Here is an 18431-nt window from a genome sequence, read left to right as displayed (position 1 = left end):
GCCCAAGCACTTGGGCCATCCTCCACTGCACTCCCTGGCCACAGCAGAGAGCTGGCCTGGAAGAGGGGCAACCGGGACAGAATCCGGTGCCCTGACCGGGACTAGAACCCGGTGTGCCAGCGCCGCAAGGTGGAGGATTAGCCTAGTGAGCCGCGGCGCCGGCCTTTTTTTTTTTTTCATTTCTTATTTTTAACATTTTATTAAATTTAAATTTTTTTTTAATTTATTTGATAGGCAGAGAGACATAGACAAAGACAGATATAGATAGGAAGAGAGCCATCTTCCATCCAGTGGTTCACCTCCCAAGTGCTCACAGCAGCTAAGGTTGGGCCAGGCCAAAGCCAGAGTCCAGAATTCACCCTGGATCTCACATGTGGGTGGCAGTCACCCAACTACTTGAGCCATAACCTCTGCCTCCCAGGATGTATATTAGCAGGAAGCTGGATTGGAAGTAGAGGAGCCAGGATTCAAATCAGACATTCTAATATGGGATTAAGGTGTCCCAAGCTGTGTCTTTACTGCTGCACCAAACATCTGTCTCTCATAATGTGTATATATATTTTAAAATTTTTTAAAAAAGATTTATTTATTTGAAACACAGAGCTACAGAGATAAAGATCTTCCATCTGCTGGTTCACTCCCTAAATGGACACAACAGCCAGGGCTGGGCCAGGCTGAAACCAGGAACCCAGAGCTTCCTCTGGGTCTCCCACATGGGTGCAAGGGCAAAGCACCTGAGCCATCCTCCACTGCTTTCCCGGGTACACTGGAAGGGAGATTGGAAGTGAAGCAGCTGGGTCTTGAACTGGCACCCACATGGGATGCTTTCATCCTAGGCAGCAGTTCTGCCCACTACACCGACCCCTGTATACATGTTTAAAGATTTATTTGCTTATTCGAAGATGGAGTTACAAAGAGAGAGAGAATCTTCCATTCTCTAGTTCACTTCCCAGATGTCTAAAACAGCCAGGGCTTGGCCAGGCTGAAGCAAGGAGCTTCATCTGTGTCTTCTTCATGGGTGGCAGGGGCCCAAGTACTTGGGCCAACTTTCACTGCTTTTCCCAGGCCATTAGCTGGACTGGGAGGTAGAACAGCTGGGACACTGACTGGTGCCCATGTGGGATGCTGGTGCTGCAGATGGCAGCTTTACCCAGTATGCCACAATTTTTTTTTTTTTTTTGACAGGCAGAGTGGACAGTGAGAGAGAGAGACAGAGAGAAAAGGCTTCCTTTGCCGTTGGTTCACCCTCCAATGGCTGGCATGCTGCGGCCAGCGCACCGCGCTGATCCGAAGGCAGGAGCCAGGTGCTTCTCCTGGTCTCCCATGGGGTGCAGGGCCCAAGCACTTGGGCCATCCTCCACTGCACTCCCTGGCCACAGCAGAGAGCTGGCCTGGAAGAGGGGCAACCGGGACAGAATCCGGCGCCCCGACCGGGACTAGAACCGGGTGTGCCAGCGCCGCTAGGTGGAGGATTAGCCTAGTGAGCCGTGGCGCCGGCCCAAGGCCAAATTTAATATATAATTTTATGCCTGCTGGTTAAGGAAAGAACAGAAGGTTTATAATTTAATAATATAGCAGTTAATGATATGGTTAACCATATATTTACAACTTCTGTTTATCTAAAATTAGCTCAAAAAGAATTAAGAAGGAATCAAAATTGCTCAAGAACTTAAATGAACAATATCAAATGCAGGAGCCTAACATTGGAAACATATTTTTAAACAAATAATAAACCAGAAAACCATTTCCATCCTTACTTTGCCGCGATATCTGGAGTCAGACTTATACTCTCACTGCCAAATTATAAACAAAGTTAATGCCTAGTACATGTCACTGAACTAACAAGGTTTCAACAGCTACTGCAAGAGGCACGATGAACCCTGAGAGCATGCACAGATCAAAGAAAGCTGCCTTTTTTTCCTTCTAAAGACTTATTTAATTATTTATTTGACAGGCAGAGTTCCAAAGTTATCAGAGTTCGAGAGAGAGAGAGAGAGCATGAGCGAGAGCGCGCGTGAGAGAGAGGGAGGAAGAGAGAGAGAGGTCTTCCATCTGCTGGTTCACTCCCCAGGCCATAGCAGAGAGCTGGATTGGAAGTGGAGCAGTCGGGACTCAAACTGGTGCCCATATGGGATGCCGGCACTGCAGGCAGTGGCTTTATCTGCTACACAACAGCGCTGGCCCCAACTTGACTTCTCATTAAACTCCATGCTAATGAGCCTGGAAAAGAAGCAGAAGATGGCCCAAGTCCTCGGATCCCTACTACCCATGTGGAAGACCCAGATGGAATTCTGGGCTCTTGGCTTTGGCCTGGTCCAGTTCCAACTGCTGTGGCCATTTGGGGAGTGAACCAGTAGATGGAAGATCTCTATTCCCCCTCTCTGTCTTCCAAGTAAATAAGACAATCATTTTTTAAAGATATATTTATTTATTTGAAAGGCAAATTTACAGAGTCATGGGGGAGGAAGAGACAGTGAGGGAGGTCTTCCATCAGATGGTTCACTTCTTAACTGGCCATAGTGGCTGGAGCTGGGTCAATCCGAAGGCAGGAGCTGGGAGCTTCTTCCAGGACTCCCATGTGGGTGCAGGGGCCAAGGACTTGAGCTATCTCCCACTGCTTCCCCAGGTGCATTAGCAGGGAGCTGGGTCAGAAGTGGAGCAGACAGGACTCAAATTGACACACATATGGGATGCTGGTGCCACAGGCAGCAGCTTTACCTGCTGTTCCACCATGCTGGCCCCAAATAAGTCAATTTTATAAAGAAAGAAATGGAAAAACAGAACAAAAGAAAGAGTTTAAGCCACAGAGATAAATTTATGGAAAAACAGAGTACCACAACCTACAAGTATGTTTTAAATGCAGACTACTGAATAAAAAACAAAATTTTATTTAAAAAAAATTTTTTTTTTTTTTGACAGGCAGTGTGGACAGTGAGAGAGAGAGACAGAGAGAAAGGTCTTCCTTTGCCGTTGGTTCACCCTCCAATGGCCGCTGCGGCCAGCGCGCTGTGGTGGCGCACCGCACTGATCCGATGGCAGGAGCCAGGTGCTTATCCTGGTCTCCCCTGGGGTGCAGGGTCCAAGCACTTGGGCCATCCCCCACTGCACTCCTGGGCCACAGCAGAGAGCTGGCCTGGAAGAGGGGCAACCGGGACAGAATCCGGCACCCTGACCGGGACTAGAACCCGGTGTGCCGGCGCCGCAAGGTGGAGGATTAGCCTAGTGAGCCGCGGCGCCGGCCTAAATTTTTTTCCTATTTATTTTAGAGGGGGGAAAAGAGAGACAGAGTGAGTGAGCGCTCATCTGCTACTTTACTTCCCAAATGTTCTGGCCCAGGGCTCAGGAACATAATCCAGGTCTCCCATGTGGGTGGCAGAAAGCCAATCACTTACGCCATCACCACTGTCTCTCGAAGTCTGCACAGCTGGGAAGCTGAAATCAGAAGCTGGAGCCAGGAATCAAACCAGGAACCCCAATATGGAACACGGGCATTTTAACCACTGGGCTAAATGCTTACTCCCTAAAATAATTCCTTTAGAAATATTTGCTTTTGTTCCCTGCTGATTTTTATTTATTTACTTATTTATTTGAGAGGTAGAGTACAGAGAGAGGGACAGATGGAGAGAAAGGTCTTCCATCTGTCTGCTGGTTCACTCCCCAAATGGCTACAATGGTCAGAGCTGAGCCCATCCGAAGGCAGGAGTCAGGAGCTTCTTCTGGGTATCCCACGCGGGTGCAGGGGCCCAAGCACTTGGGCCATCTTCTACTGCTTTCCCCAGCCATAGCAGAGAGCTGGATCGGAAGAGGAGCAGCTGGGACATGAAGAGGTGCCCATATGGGATGCCTGTGCCTCAGGCGGAGGCTTAGCCCACTATGTCACAGCGCTGGCTCCCTGCTGATTTTTACATCATCCAAATGCCCAAGTTACGAGGCTGCCACTCCAGCTCAGCCATCAGTGGCTGAAAACGTGAGCATCTGAACCAAGACAACGACAAACAGGGAAAGACATGCTGGTGAAATTCTCTGGGGAAAACGTCTAAATAGGGACCACTCCCTCCCCTTCTAATGAGATCAACCAGATGCTTTTATTCAGGAGTTTAAACTCAAGAACTATAAAAAGATTTAGTGCCCAGTAAGGAGAACAAAGCAATTGGTAGTAGGGGTAGAAACAAATGCAGCAAGAAGAGAAAATAGCTAAGTTCTTTACTACAGAACACACAGGAAAGAAATCCTGGTGATGAGGGTCAGTCAGGGCAAAGAGATGACCAGGTCACTAGAGGTGCGCTGGATTCTAACAACTTTCCAGATGGTCAGAATGCATACAAATGCGTATGCTATCCAGTTCTATGGCTATCTTATGTTCTTACAAAGCCTTGCAAAGGTCAAGGTTACTTACTCATAATTACTTGGTTAGAAGTAACTGAAGTAAACCTTCATTCCTTATAACTCAAAGGGTTTAATATGTTACAAAAATAACGTAAGTCCAAGCCAGCACTGTGGTGTAGAGTATTAAACCTCTGTCTGTAGTGCTGGCATCCCCTATGGCTGCCAGCTCAAGTCCTGGCTGTTCCACTTCAGATAACGCTCCCTGATAATGCACGTGGGAAAGAAGCGGAAGAAGGGCCCCTGAACCCATGTGGGAAAGAGGCTCCTGGCTCCTGACTCTGGATCAGCCCAGCTCTGGCCATTGTGGCCATTTGGGGAATGAACTAGCGGATGGAACATCTCTCTTTCTCTCTCTGTATCTCTGCCTTTCAAACAAATAAAAATAAATCTTTATATGAAAAATGGAAGTATGCATAAAAAGAGAAAGTAAAAATCAACTGTAAACCCACTACACAAGATATTAACCCTTTTGATGGTTAAGTTTGAGAGTTTTTTTGAAAGGTAGAGAGACAGACTGATCTCTCATTCATTGGCTCACTCCCCAAATGTCTGCCCCTTGAAGGGTATGTTTTGATGAGATTAACATTTAAACTGGTGACCTTGGAGAAAAGCAGATTGCCTTCTACAATGTGGGTGGGTATCACTCAATCAGTGGATGGTCTGAACAGAACATAGGAAGCAGAAATATGAAGTGTAGACGGCCTACTGGCCTTCCAACTAGAACTGGAATATTGGCACTCCTGGTTATGCACACTCATACACAAGAGTACCTCAAAAAGTTCATGGAGAATGGAATTAAATAGGCTTATTTTTGTGCAAAAATTTCTGAAACCCTTGCACAATATACATGAGCTTTTTGAAGACTCGTTATAGATATATCCGCATCAGTGCATACACACACACACATATATCCTGTTGGTTCTGTTTTTCTAGACCAGGGATGAGGAACTTTTTTTTCTGCCAAGGGCCATTTGAATATTTATAACATTATTCATAGACCACACAAAATTGACAACTTAAAAATTAGCCTGCTATACATCTGTTCAATTTCAAGTCCTACCTACAGTTGCCTTGGCAGGACCAGACCACGTGATTTTACAGGCCTTATATGGCCCTTGGGCCAGAAGTTTCCCATTCCTGCTTGGACAATCCCAACATAACTGTTATTAAACTGGATTATTTGTCTTCTAGTTTTCTTTCTGCTTCCTCTTCTCACTAAATATTGCTCTTAAACATGATTTAATGGTTACATACTATTATAGAGGATGGATATTTCATAACTTATTTAATTATTTTATTAGCTGACATTTTGGGATTGTTTCTAAGCCTCTGCTGTGATAAGAGTATCTATTTATACAATAGGTTTCTATGTCTGATTATTTCCTTAAAATAAATGCCTACATTGTGGAACTGCTAAGCTAGGTTATCAACTTAAGAGTTGATATATATTGCCAAAATGCCCTCCAGAAAGCACTACCATGTAAGTATACATTTTATAGCACCTTTGCCAACATAATAAAATTTATAATCTTAGGTAATTTAATTCTAAGCCACAAATTAGCCATTATGTAAAAATTAATCTCTTGGGAATTTGTCAAAACAGAAAGTGTATGATGGTTTTAAAGTCAACAAAATGAAAGAGCGATGTGCTTCTGCAACCTACCCACCTATGTACTTCACTTCCACATCTGCCAGCGCCTGCAAGCAGTTCTCGTAAGTCACGTCCTTGATATCCAGCATTCCAACAGAATCGTACACCTGCTTGGTCTGCGCAATGAGCTCCTCAGTTCTTGTCTTGATTTGCTCTGGTGAAAGATCCCATCTTAAAACATTCCTGCCAGCTGCAGTATAGGAAGAAACTGCCTGAAGAGGTGACATCACTTCTCTTCCTAATGTCATTTTGAATAGAATCCTGGAACCACCAACCCTAGAAACAATCAGAAAAGGAGTAAAAATTAGCGATTTCCATTGGTTCAAAGAAAAGACACAAACATGTACTATAAACTTAAATTAAAAAGAGCTTTTTGAAAACAAAAATAACAGCAATTCTTGCAGGCAAACACATATGCATAAAACTAAATGCCCTTGTAGAAGTATTTTCTATAGTTGCAGCATGGTCAGAGCTTTGATGAAATTTATACTTTTCAAATACAGAATTGTTTATAATTATATCATATAGAAACATACTTAGGTGTTGGAGGCACAATAATTGTCCTTTATGAATTAAACCAGAAATATCTCCTATTTTAAAATTTTTCCACCTAGTAGGTATATAGTCTCAAAAAATTTTGTAGGTTTAGTGAGGAAACATTTTCAAAATTCTCTTTCGACACTTAACAGCAATTTTTTAAAATAAAAGTTCACATAAATCAAGAATGATAATTTTAACTGGAGACTTGGAAAATAAACTCTGATACAGCTGTGGCATAATCCTTAAAGAAAAATGAATTATTATACTAATCCTGTATCCCTTAAAATGTTCAAAATAATAATACTGCTGTTTTGTGTTTGTGTAACTTTAGAGCTTATAAATTAAAATGTTATATTTAATAGCTAATATTTATTGTGTGTTTGGGTACTGTGCACAATGCATTCCATGTGATAACTCTATTCTCCAAAAATCTATGAGTTACATAGTGTGGATATTCTTGTTTGATAAAAGATTAAACTGGGGATGGCGCCGGGGTGCTCTAGGTTAATCCTCCACGGCTGGCGCCAGAATCCCATCTGGGTGCCGGTTCTAGTCCCAGTTGCTCCTCTTCCAGTCCAGCTCTCTGCTGTGGCCTGGGAAAGCAGTAGAAGATGGTCCACGTCCTTGGGCCCCTGCACCCACATGGGAGACCAGAGAGAAGCACCTGGCTCCTGGCTTTGGATCGACGTAGTTCTGGCCGTTGCGGCATTTGAGGAGTGAACCAACGTAAGGAAGACCTTTCTCTCTCTCACTGTCTGTAACTCTACCTGTCAAATAAATAAATAAAATCTTTAAAAAAACAAAAAGATTAAACTAAGGAGCCAGAGCTTTGGAGTAGTAGACTAAGCCTCTGCCGGAGGCACCGGGATCCCATATAAGCACCAGTTTGTGTCCAGGTTGCTCCTCTTCCAATTCATCTCTCTGCTTATGGCCTGAAAGCAGTGGAAGATGGCCCAAGTGCCTGGATCCCTGCACCTGCACGGGAGACCCAGAAGAAGCTCCTGGCTTTGGATGGGCCCAGATCCCGCCGGTTGTGGCCCTTTGGGGAATGAACCATTGGGTGGAAGACCCTTCTCTCTATCTCTCTCTGTAACTCTACCTCTGAAATAAATAAATAAAATCTTAAAAAAAAAAAGACTAAACTAAAAAAAAATAGATAAGTAGCTTGTTCAAAGTCGCACAACTAGTTGTGTGATCAGAGTTAGTTATGCATCTAAAACACACACTTTTTATTTTTTCTAAAGATTTATTTTTTAAAAGAAGATTTATTTATTTATTTGAAAGTCAGAATCACACAGAGAGAGAAGGAGAGGCAGAGAGAGACACAGAGAGAGACACAGGTCTTCCATCCACTGGTTCACTCCCCAATTGGTGGCAATGGCCAGAGCTGCGCTGATGCGAAGCCAGGAGCCAGGAGCTTCTTCCTGTTCTTCCCAAAGAGGTGCAGGGAACCAAGGACTTGTGTCGCAGTTGGTTTCTCAACAATGTTGCAGTGGATTGGTTTCTGAGAGGAGGAGTGTGGTGGGGGCAAGAGGCGCGGAGTCACCACATAGACCCCGGGAGTTGGGTACAACATCTTATATAGCCAAGACCAGCCAATCCGGTCAAGGGGCGGTCTGTGCCCCAACCAATCACAGCCTGTTGCCAGGCAGTTTCCAAAGCCATCCAATCACAGCCTGTTGCCAGGCAGGCTCCATTGCCAGGTGGGATTCAAAGCCATCCAATCACAGCCTGTTGCCAGGCAGGCTCCATTGCCAGGTGGGTTTCAAAGTCATTCCTGATTACCATTATTCCTCATTCCTCCCCCTATCTGAGCAAGCAATCCTGTGGTCTCTCAATTTGAGCGCTGGTTAGTCAATGACAGGTAAGATCCCCTGGGGGACAACCTAAGACAGGCAAAGCTGCGTACAGAGACCACACAGAAATGGGGTCAACAATGGTATGGCCAAGAAGCATGCCTCCCGTTGCTTAAAAATAAATGAAAAGAGGGAAATGTGGTGGAATGAGAAGGCCATGCCAAGATGGCCACTGGCAAGTGAGCGTCACTCAGGCTTGGCTTTGAAACCCACATGGCAACGGAGCCTGCCTGGCAACAGGCTGTGATTGGATGGCTTTGAAACCCACATGGCAAACAGAGCCTGCCTAGCAACAGGCTGTGATTGGATGGCTTTGGAAACTGCCTGGCAACAGGCTGTGATTGGTTGGGGCACAGACTGCCCCTTGACCGGATTGGCTGGTCTTAGCTATATAAGCTGTTGTACTAACTGAAATAAACAAGTCTCTGGGCTGCTTGCCTCAAGCCTACTTTCACCCGACTCCCGGGGTCTGTGTGGTGAATCCACGCCTCTTGCCCCCACCACGCTCCTCCTCTCAGAAACCAATCCACTGCAACATTGTTGAGAAATCAACTGCAGTAACTTGGGTCATCCTTCACTGCTTTCCCAGGCCATAGGAGAGAGGTAGATTGGAAGTGGAGCAGCCGGGACTCGAGATGGAGCCCATATGGGATGCCAGTACTGCAGATGGTGGCTTTACCCGCAACGCCATACAGCTGGCCCCTTAATGATTTAATTTTTAAAACATTTATTCGAAAGGCAGAGTTACACAGAGAGAGGGAGAAACACAGAGAAAGAGAAAGAGAAAGAGAAAGAGAAAGAGAAAGAGAAAGAGAAAGAGAAAGAGAAAGAGAAAGAGAAAGAGGAGGAGGAGGAGGAGGAGGAGGAGGAGGAGGAGGAGGAGGAGGAGGAGAGAGAGAGAGAGAGAGAGAGAGAGAGATCTTCCATCCGCGATTCACTCCCCAAATGGCCACAATGGCCAAGGCTGTGCCAGGTTGAGGTCAGGAGCCCAGAGCTTCTGGGTCTCCCATATTGGTGCAGGGGCCCAAACTTTGGGGCCATCTTTCACTGCTTTCCCAGGTGCATAAGCAGAGAGCTGGACTGGAAAAGGAGCAATTCTCTCTTTGTATACACAGACAATGCCACAGCTGAGAAAGAACTTCTAAGATCAATCCCATTCATAATAACTGTAAAATATGAAATACCTTGGAATAAATTTAACCAAGTACACCAAAGATCTCTACAAGGAGAATTACAAAATATTGAAGAAAGAAATTTAAAAAATGGAAAAATCTTCCACGTTCATGGGTTGGAAGAATCAATATCATCAAAATGGCCATTCTACCAAAAGCAATTTACAGATTCAATGCAATACCAATCAAAATACCAAGGACATTCTTCTCAGATATAGAAAATTTGATGCTGAAATTCATATGGAAACACAGGAGACCCCAAATAGCTAAAGCAATCTTATACAACAAAAACAAAGCCAGAGGCATCACAATACCAGATTTCAAGACATAATACAGGGCAGTTAAATCAAAACAGCCTGATACTGGTACAAAAACAGAGAGGTAGACTAATGGAGCGGAATAGAAACACCAGCAATCAACCTAGGCACCTACAATCAACTCATCTTTGACAAAGGAGCTAAAATCAATCCCTGGAGCAAGGACAGTCTCTTCAACAAATGGTGCTGGGAAAACCGGATCTGCACATGCAGCAGATTTAGGTTACTCTCCTGCAAGTTCACAGTTGACACAAATGAGTTGAAAACTACTAAGAACTCAGAATCTAGTTTGGATAAATTGTCTATGTGAGCACAGGAGTCAGCAGCTTGATGTTTAGTGCCTGGGAGTAGGAAGGAAGGCTGAACCAGGAATCAGAGTCTTTGACGAACGGAGGGGACCAACCAGGTAGTGGGGAGACTCTGACACAGTGAGCAGGATGAAGAATGGCAAAACCACACTGTAAACCTAAAGGTGTTTCACATAATGGTGGAGACATATTTGGGAGCATCACTGCAGGTAGAGGTGGTATCAGCAGGACAAGGAAGAAGCTGATCTTTCCTCCTTATATTGTGGGTATGGCATGGAAGAAAAGGGACACAGAAGAAATATTTTCATGGTTGTGTGGATTTTAGTATGCTCAGGAAGACAAGACCAGACCTAGGGCAGGGTATGAAAAAGTGGAGTTTTTATTTAGCACGGGAAAAATTTCCAGAAATAACAGAAATCTAGAGTGTAGTCAATGGTCAGTTACCCACAGGCTGTCTAGCCATTCACCTCTTCCCCATCTAATCAAATACATTTTCCTCCCAACAGCCACACACACCCTCAACAGGATCCACGTTCTTTGAAGGTGGCTGCTGCTAACCCCAGAACTCTCACTGGAAATGCTGTGAGGGAAAGTGGTCTCATTCCCACTGACTGGAACTGTGTTCTGATTGCAGCTGGCAGCCATCCTTGAGACAGAGTGGAATCTCATTCATGATTAGATAAGTACTGTGAATGACAAAATAAAGGAAGGAAATCAAATATTTAATGACATCATTGAGCCCTGAGATCAGTTAACCCCGAAGCCTGACCCAAAGCTGGACTTTCCAGCTATATCAGTCAGTAAGTTGCCTCTATTGTATGAATCTATCAGTTTGAATGTGGTTTGACATTGTTTTGCTTCATATAGGATCCTAACTCATAAAGAAATAAAAACTACTAAAGAAATAAGCACAGAAAAAAAAAAAAAAACAGTATGGAGGTCACAGCACAAGAAATTATGAATGGCTAGAGGGCCTGACATACTTGGAGTTGGCTCAAAATAACAGGGGTGTGAACAGCAGAGTGTGGAGTTAGCTGAAAACATCCAAAGTAAGCAACCCTTCACGGATACACAGAACAGAGGCCTCTAAGAAAGACTCCGTGTGACTGCTGCCCACAGCGGACTGTTTCCAGGGCAGTCCAGTGCAGGTGAAGAGGCTGGCCCCAGGGTTCCCGGTTAGATGAACAGTAACCGAAGACCAACGCTGCAAAACAGGACTTCTGTGCCTGCATACCCGGCTGCTTCCAATGACTGCAGACACACTGTCATTACTGTAAAGTAGTTTATCACTTGAAGCATTTCACTGGCAAGATGACTTCTACCACTTTCAATTATATTTACCAAAAGGTTGAGTGTTTGGTTACAGCATACCTGATTTGAACTCTATGAAATCAATGAAGATGTCAGCATCTCCACCTGGCTAAATAGATGCACCCTTGTAGAGTTCACACTGCAATTACTGAAAAGCTACCCTTTCCTTAAATATAGTATTATCCCCTCAACACAAAAGGGCTAAAAAGAAAGGAACAAATGCCAGAAGTGATGTCATGGCTCAACAGAACATGTTAAAATTTTTACCTTAATATCTCTTATTTGCCAATTTCTGGGATTTTATCTAAATTGGTTTCAGGATTTATAATTCTTGTTTCCAAGGAAGGGGAATGGAGACAGGAAGATTCCTTACATATATATTTTTAAGATTTATTTATTTACATGAAAGGCAGAGTTATAGAGAGGCAGAGGCACAGAGAGAGAGAGGTCTTCCATCCACTAGTTCACTCCCCAGATGGCTGCAAAGGCCAGAGCTGCACTGATCTGAAGCCAGAAGCCACGAGTTTCTTCTAGGTCTCCCAAGTGGTTGTAGGGGCCCAACTTCCACTACTTTCCCAGGACACAACAGAGCGCTGGATCAGAAGTGGAGCAGCCAGAACTCGAACCAGCGCCCATATGGGATATCAGCATCGCAGGCAGCAGCTTTACCCACTAAGCCATAGTGCCAGCCCTGATTCCTTATATTTCCAAATAAAACATTTTGATCTACTAAGTATTTGCCTTTTAAAATTTTTCTTTCAATTTTTTTTATTTCTTTGTTTTTATTTATTTCAAATACACAGAGAAGGAAAGACACAGAGAGAGAGAGAGAGAGAGAGAGAGCGTGCGCACGCGAGCACTTCATCTGCGGGTTCACTCCCCCAAATGCTTCCAACAGCCAGGACTGGGCCAGACCGGAGCCAGGAGCCAGGAGCACGATCCAGGTCTCCCACATGGGTGGCAGAGACCCAAGCACTTCAGCCACCATCTCTGCCTCTCAACAGTGAAGCTGGAATCAGACAACCAGAGCCAGAACTTGCATTTAGATCCTCTGAAATGGGATGCAGGTGCCCCAGAATGGTGTCTGAACCACTGCACCAAAGGCTGGCCCCATCTACTGAGTATTTTCTGTCTGCATTTTCTCCGCTTTCCTTCTTTGTTTTGCTGAGTATCCCACCTCTCCATCTCTATTATGATTTCAAGGTCATCCAATGTTTCGGATGCTGGTACATTGATCTCTTCTCTCCCTTCAATATCTCCTGGAAAACAGCACCTGTAGTCATTCTATTAACTGCACTTACACTGTGGAGAATCTGGTAAGGATTTTTCACTGACATTTTGCAACTGAGAGCTAAAAACATCAAAAGCAGGCAACACCGTGATCATGTCTTTCTCTGTAGGAGTTATGTGCAATTCTTTGCAAATGAAGGTTGAGACATCATTCTCTATTTCTCCCCTCTACTTCAACCCCAAGATTTTTCAGAGTGATCTGGCCAGCCCTGTCATTTTCATTTCCTCATCTTTTACTCACTCCTCAATCTACTTCAGTCTAGGTCTTGACCCCACAAAACACAAAAACTACTCCCACCAAGGTCCGCAATGATCTCTAGTAAACCCAACTGACATTGTTCTGTTTTTGCCATGTTTGTAAAAGTAAACCTGTTTTGACCTTTTGTGATATATGAGAGTTTCCACTCCTTGCTTTTTTCACTTCCTCCCTTTGGGAAATCCCCCCAACCCTGTGGCTTCTGTAACAATGATTCCTCTTTCATTCTACATCTCCGGCTGGCCCTTCACAATGTCCATCTTTGGGTATTTTTTTATTTTTTGAGGGGGGATTTTTTAGACTCTTGAGATCCCTTAGTGTTCCCCAGGCTTCAGTTTTATGCCCTTCTCATTGTGCTTCTTTCCCTATTCCACTGTGACCTGTCGCCGGAATCTTCCACATGTGCCCATCCAGCAGATTTCCTACACCCACTGCCTACTGGGTGCTCTACTTGGGTATCACTGGTCACTTCAAATCCAGTAGGTCTACAATTATGCTGACCATCTTCCTGGTCACCCTTAGAACCAAATCTGTCTTTTGTTCTTTATATCACTGAAGATCATCCGTACATACAGAGTTGTCTAAGCAGCCCCGGAGACTCTGTCTGGACAACTTCCCAGTCTACTCTCCAGGTTAAATGTGATCATAGCACTGCCTTCAGTGACACGATTCCTCCAGTGACTTCAGGATCAAGTTCCAACTCCTTAGTTTAGCATCCAAAGCCTTTCTGGGTCTGCGCCTAACGACCATGCTGCCTGAGTATCAGTTTGGATCTCCCACGTGGGTAGCAGGGACCAAAGTACTTGAACCACCACCTGCAGCCTCAGGGTGTGAGCAGGAAGCTGAAATTGGGAACAGAGCTGGGACTTAAAGCCACGCATTCCTTATATGAGATGCAGTGTCCAAAGCAGCATCGTGACTGCTACACCAAATATCCTTCTTCAACATCATCCTTTTGACCTCAAATGCATACTCCAGACATAATGAGCTACTTTCAAACTGTTAGCTCTCTTCAGGCCTTTGCAGTGTTTTCCCCTCAGCCTCAAACACCATTCCTCTCTCTCATCTGAGGAATATCCTGCAACTCTTACCTTTCAGATCTTGGCTCATAAACTTCCCTTTCTCCTGGAAGTCTTTTTTGACTACCTCAGATTGGTTTAGGCATTTTTCCTCTGTGCTCCCATGGTGATCGTTCACAAACACTGACTAAGGCATTCGTCATGCTGAATAATATTCACTGATTTACTTGTCTTTGTCTCCAACAAACCTTAAGCAGAGACTGGGTCTTACAGATATATGTAGACCCTGAAGCTAACATAGTTTGCAGGCCATGTATACTTGAACAAGTTTACGCAAAAAATTCTATTAGTCATCCAGTACACAAGTAGTCCCACCTGCGAGGGTTTGCCTTCCATGGAACATTACATACAACACTGAACTGCAATGAGTAAAGATGGTGTAGTCATTTATCCATATAGTGGTATATGTTAGATACGCATCCTGAATGTTGCTAAAACCTTGTCTTCTTGGGGCTGGCACTGTGGTACAGTAGAGCAAGCCTCTGTCTGCGGTGCCAGCATCCCATTTGGGTGCTGGTTCAAGTCCCAACTACTCCACTTCCAATTCAGCTCCCTGCTGATGGCCCAGAAAAGCAGTGGAAGATGGCCCAAGTGCTTGGCCCCTGCACCTGCATGGGAGACCCAAAGGAGCTCCTGGCTCCTGCCTTCAGATTAGCCAGCTCCAACCATTGCAGCCATTTGGGGAATAAACCAGCAGGTGGAAGACATCTCTCTCTCTCTCTCTCTCTCTGTCTCTCTCTGTCTCTCTCTGTCTCTCTCTGTCTCTCTCTGTCTCTCCCTTTCTCTGTCTGTAACTCTGCCTCTCAAATAAATAAATAAGTCTAAAAAAAAAAAACTTTCTTCTGAATGGACTGTTTTATTGGGGAATCTGATTCAGGAGTAGAACTTGTTACTGAGCCCTCCATTTTGGGAACTTATAGCCCCCTAATACATGTAAGCATCTGGGACTTAAGTAATTAATTTTTCCAACAACAGACTTCTTAAGGACTTTTTATTTTGGTTTAGGACCAAACTGTTTTATGAACAGAATATTCCAGAAGTAAGTGCCTTAGCGCAAGTCATCTTTTACCAGCAGAGTCTCATGTCCTTAATCAAAATCATTTTTTAAACAATCTTTATTTCTTTGAGTCTTAGATACACAATATCTGCGGCTGGGCCAATATGAAGCTGGGAGCCGGGAACTCAATCCAGGTCTCCCATGTGGGTGGCAGGAATACAACTACTTGAGCCATCAACACTGCCTCCTAGGGTCTACTTTAGCAGGAAGCTGAACTTAGAGCAAGATCTGGGCGAACCCAGGAGCTTTCAATATGGGATGCAGACAACCTAAATGCCAGGCTAAACATCTGCCTCCAAAATTGTTACTTTTGGTATTTTTTAGTTGGATAAGAAGGATTCTTGTCCACAGAGGCCATTTTAATTTGGTTTCTGAGTCTATAGAAAATGTCATGCGGTTTGACAGATAGTTCCTATTAGGTGTGAACAGCTCGGGGTTCTGGCCTTTTGTACCCCCCAGAAAGGAGAGATGAAAAAAGGAGATGGGGACTGACCAGAACAGAAACAGGTTGCTGATTTTAAGCAAAGAGGTTGGCGACAGTCTCCCAGGAGATGCAAAGGGCATCTTCAGAGCTGAGTGGCTATCTGGTTAAGGCGGGAATCTGTCACTGTGGGTGTGTGTGTGTGTAGGGGGGGCAGTTAGAAGGCAGCTGGTGCAAGAGCAGGGGGCTCTCTGAAGCCTCTGGAAACTTCCCTCTCATCTGGCTCACAAGCTGCCCTGTGCTGCTCACTGCTTTGCCATTTGCTTCGCCAGGCGTCTGGAACAGTCTGGTTCTACACTAAAGGCCTCAGCAAAAGGGAGGAAACGGGGTGCAGGAGGGGCCGGAGACGAAAGGGAGGAGCGGAAAGGTGCAACTCGTCCTGTAGTTCTCACCTTATTATTTCCGTTTGTTTTAAAGAAAGATAAGTCCCTTGACCTATGGTCTTTAACTTGTGTACTCTGCAAATTTCTCTGTGTCTGCTTCCTTGTCTATCACCAATTCTTCTGTATTAATCCACTAAAAGTGATTTGGCAAAGTCACTTTTCCTTTTCTCAGTCTTCTGCTTTTCTTATCATTTCCCTCCGCCTCAGTTGCTGGCTTATCTTCCTGCACTCACTCATTCTGAAGAGTGACCTTCCCCTCCAAGGTTTCCACGGCCACCTATAATCACTTACCTTAAATCTATAGCAGATCTCCAGCTGGAGCTCCAGACCCACAGACATCTTAAGTACATGTTCAGGGCCAGGGCTGTGGCATAGCAGGTAAAGCCACTGCCTGCAACAGTGGCATCCCCTATGGGCACCAGCTTAAGACTCGGCTGCTCCATTTCTGATCCCACTCTCTGCTAATGCACTTGGGAAAGCAGTGGAGGATGGCCCAGGTGCTTGTGCCCTTGCACCTACGTGGGAGATCTGGACGAATCTCCTGGCTCCAGCTGTTGTGGCCATTTGGGAGTGAACCAGCAGATGGAAGAGCTCTCTTTAACTCTTTCAAATAAATAAATAAATCTTAAAAAAAAAAAAAAAAGACATGTTCAAAGTCTGATCTTTATCATGGATTCCCAATTTGTTTGCCAGTCTCCACCAAAGCCCCTAAACTAGAAATTTGCAACACATATGACTGGTATGTATCATCATCAACCCCAATATTTTTAAAGAAGCTACAAATGAGCTAGGCACTACAACCAAGAATTTGCATGCACTTTCTTATTTAATCTTTCCAACTGGCCAAGAGGTGGGTATTATTAATCCAATTTTACTGGGCACAGAGAAGTAATGTAATTGAGGGCTACACAGCAAGTGTGGTGCTAGAATTCAAAGGCAGGTCTATCAAAGAAGTATGTACTTTTTCTCTGAAGGGAGGAGAGAACTTCCACTTTGCTTATGGCCTTGTCTAAATATTAATGGAGATTGTGGATTCAAAAGGCTTCCATAGCCTTGGCAGAGCCTCAGGTGATCACTGACGTCATATATGAGTGTTAATTGTTAAATTAACAACAGGAGTCACTGTGCACGTCCCATGCATGACCCCTGTCCTCAATGAGTCATACGATGAGAATTAACTGTAAAACTTGTTCTCTGTGTGTGTGTGCGTGCATGCAAACTGTTGAAATCTTTACTTAGGATAGAGTTGGTGTTCTGTGTATAAAGTTAAATGAAAATGAATCTTAATGGAGAAGGAGACAGAATGGGAGAGGGAGGAAGAGGTGGGGTGGGAGTGGGGACGGGAGGGTGGTTATGGTGGAAAGAATCACTATATTCCTAAAGTTGTATTTATGAAATTTGTACTCCTAAAATAAAAGGTTTCTTTGGGAAAAAAAATAAAAAGTATTTTTATAAAAAAATAAAATCAACAACAACAACAACAAAACAAAGTGAGGCCTGACTCCAGAGCCTAGGCTCTTTGCTGTGCTACCCAGATGTGGCAACTACATCCCGGAAAAGGTAAACACCAAGTTTCTCACCAACAGTACCTCCCTGATCTGCCACACAGCTCTTAATGGGGAGAGAACAGGGTTAGCTAAAGCACTCCTTATCTATACCGGCCCCAGGGATTGCTGCAAGGGCTGTGGAGGAGTGACCCTCTTTAGCTTTTATCCAGTTCTGAAAAACTGGCCAGGGCGGCCTGGGTGGCTTTTAGTCATCCATTTCCAAAGAGCAAAGCAACTCAAACTGGGACTTGTACCCAGATCTCATTCTTTCCCAGAGCTTTTAATTAACAGCTCTTAGGTAATCAATAAACCACTTGAGAAAATATACTGCTGGGAAGTAGCAAACTCTTAGAGTACTCAGGCAAACAAATAATCTATATATATTTTATTGATACGGTTCAGCTGAGGCATTCTAAGAACACTTTCCATGCAATGAATGCTGATTCTTCATTCCTTTGTGATTTCTCAGATAAGAAGTATTGACTTGTTACCCATCAACTGGAATTATGCCAAAATACAGATTGTATTACAAAAATAAAAAAGGCTCGGTATAAAGGGATCCCCTGGAATCAATGTTAACGCACTCACTCCTTCAGCAGATATTTACTAAAGCTGCAAAGATGGACCTTTCAGACTTAGGAGGAAGCAGGGCAGGAAGAGATGGACTAGAGCACCAGCAAATTCTGTAAGAATAAAGGGGTCGGGAGCACAGCGGACAAGCAGGTATCTCTGCCTTGGGGAACCTAGGAAAGACTTCGGTGAGGACGTGAGTTTCAGCCTCGCTGAGTCTTTCTCGA

General features: G+C 44.4%; 1 protein-coding gene across 6 annotated transcripts in view; it reads right to left on the bottom strand.

The window, feature by feature from the left end:
* NLN (neurolysin) overlaps nt 1-18431 on the bottom strand; it is a 95788-nt gene that overhangs the window by 57709 nt on the left and 19648 nt on the right. For all 6 annotated transcript variants that reach the window (XM_008262286.4, XM_089312810.1, XM_070056768.2 and 3 more), the window contains one exon: nt 6054-6313. In XM_008262286.4, the coding sequence (XP_008260508.3) occupies nt 6054-6313 (260 nt within the window). The remainder of the gene's footprint in view (nt 1-6053; nt 6314-18431) is intronic.

This window comes from Oryctolagus cuniculus, chromosome 14 (assembly GCF_051225735.1).
Source record: "Oryctolagus cuniculus isolate XC-2025 breed Fujian yellow rabbit chromosome 14, ASM5122573v1, whole genome shotgun sequence".
Classification (NCBI taxonomy): domain Eukaryota; kingdom Metazoa; phylum Chordata; class Mammalia; order Lagomorpha; family Leporidae; genus Oryctolagus; species Oryctolagus cuniculus.
Note: the sequence above shows the minus strand (reverse complement) of the source record. Positions and strands in the feature narration are given on the sequence as shown.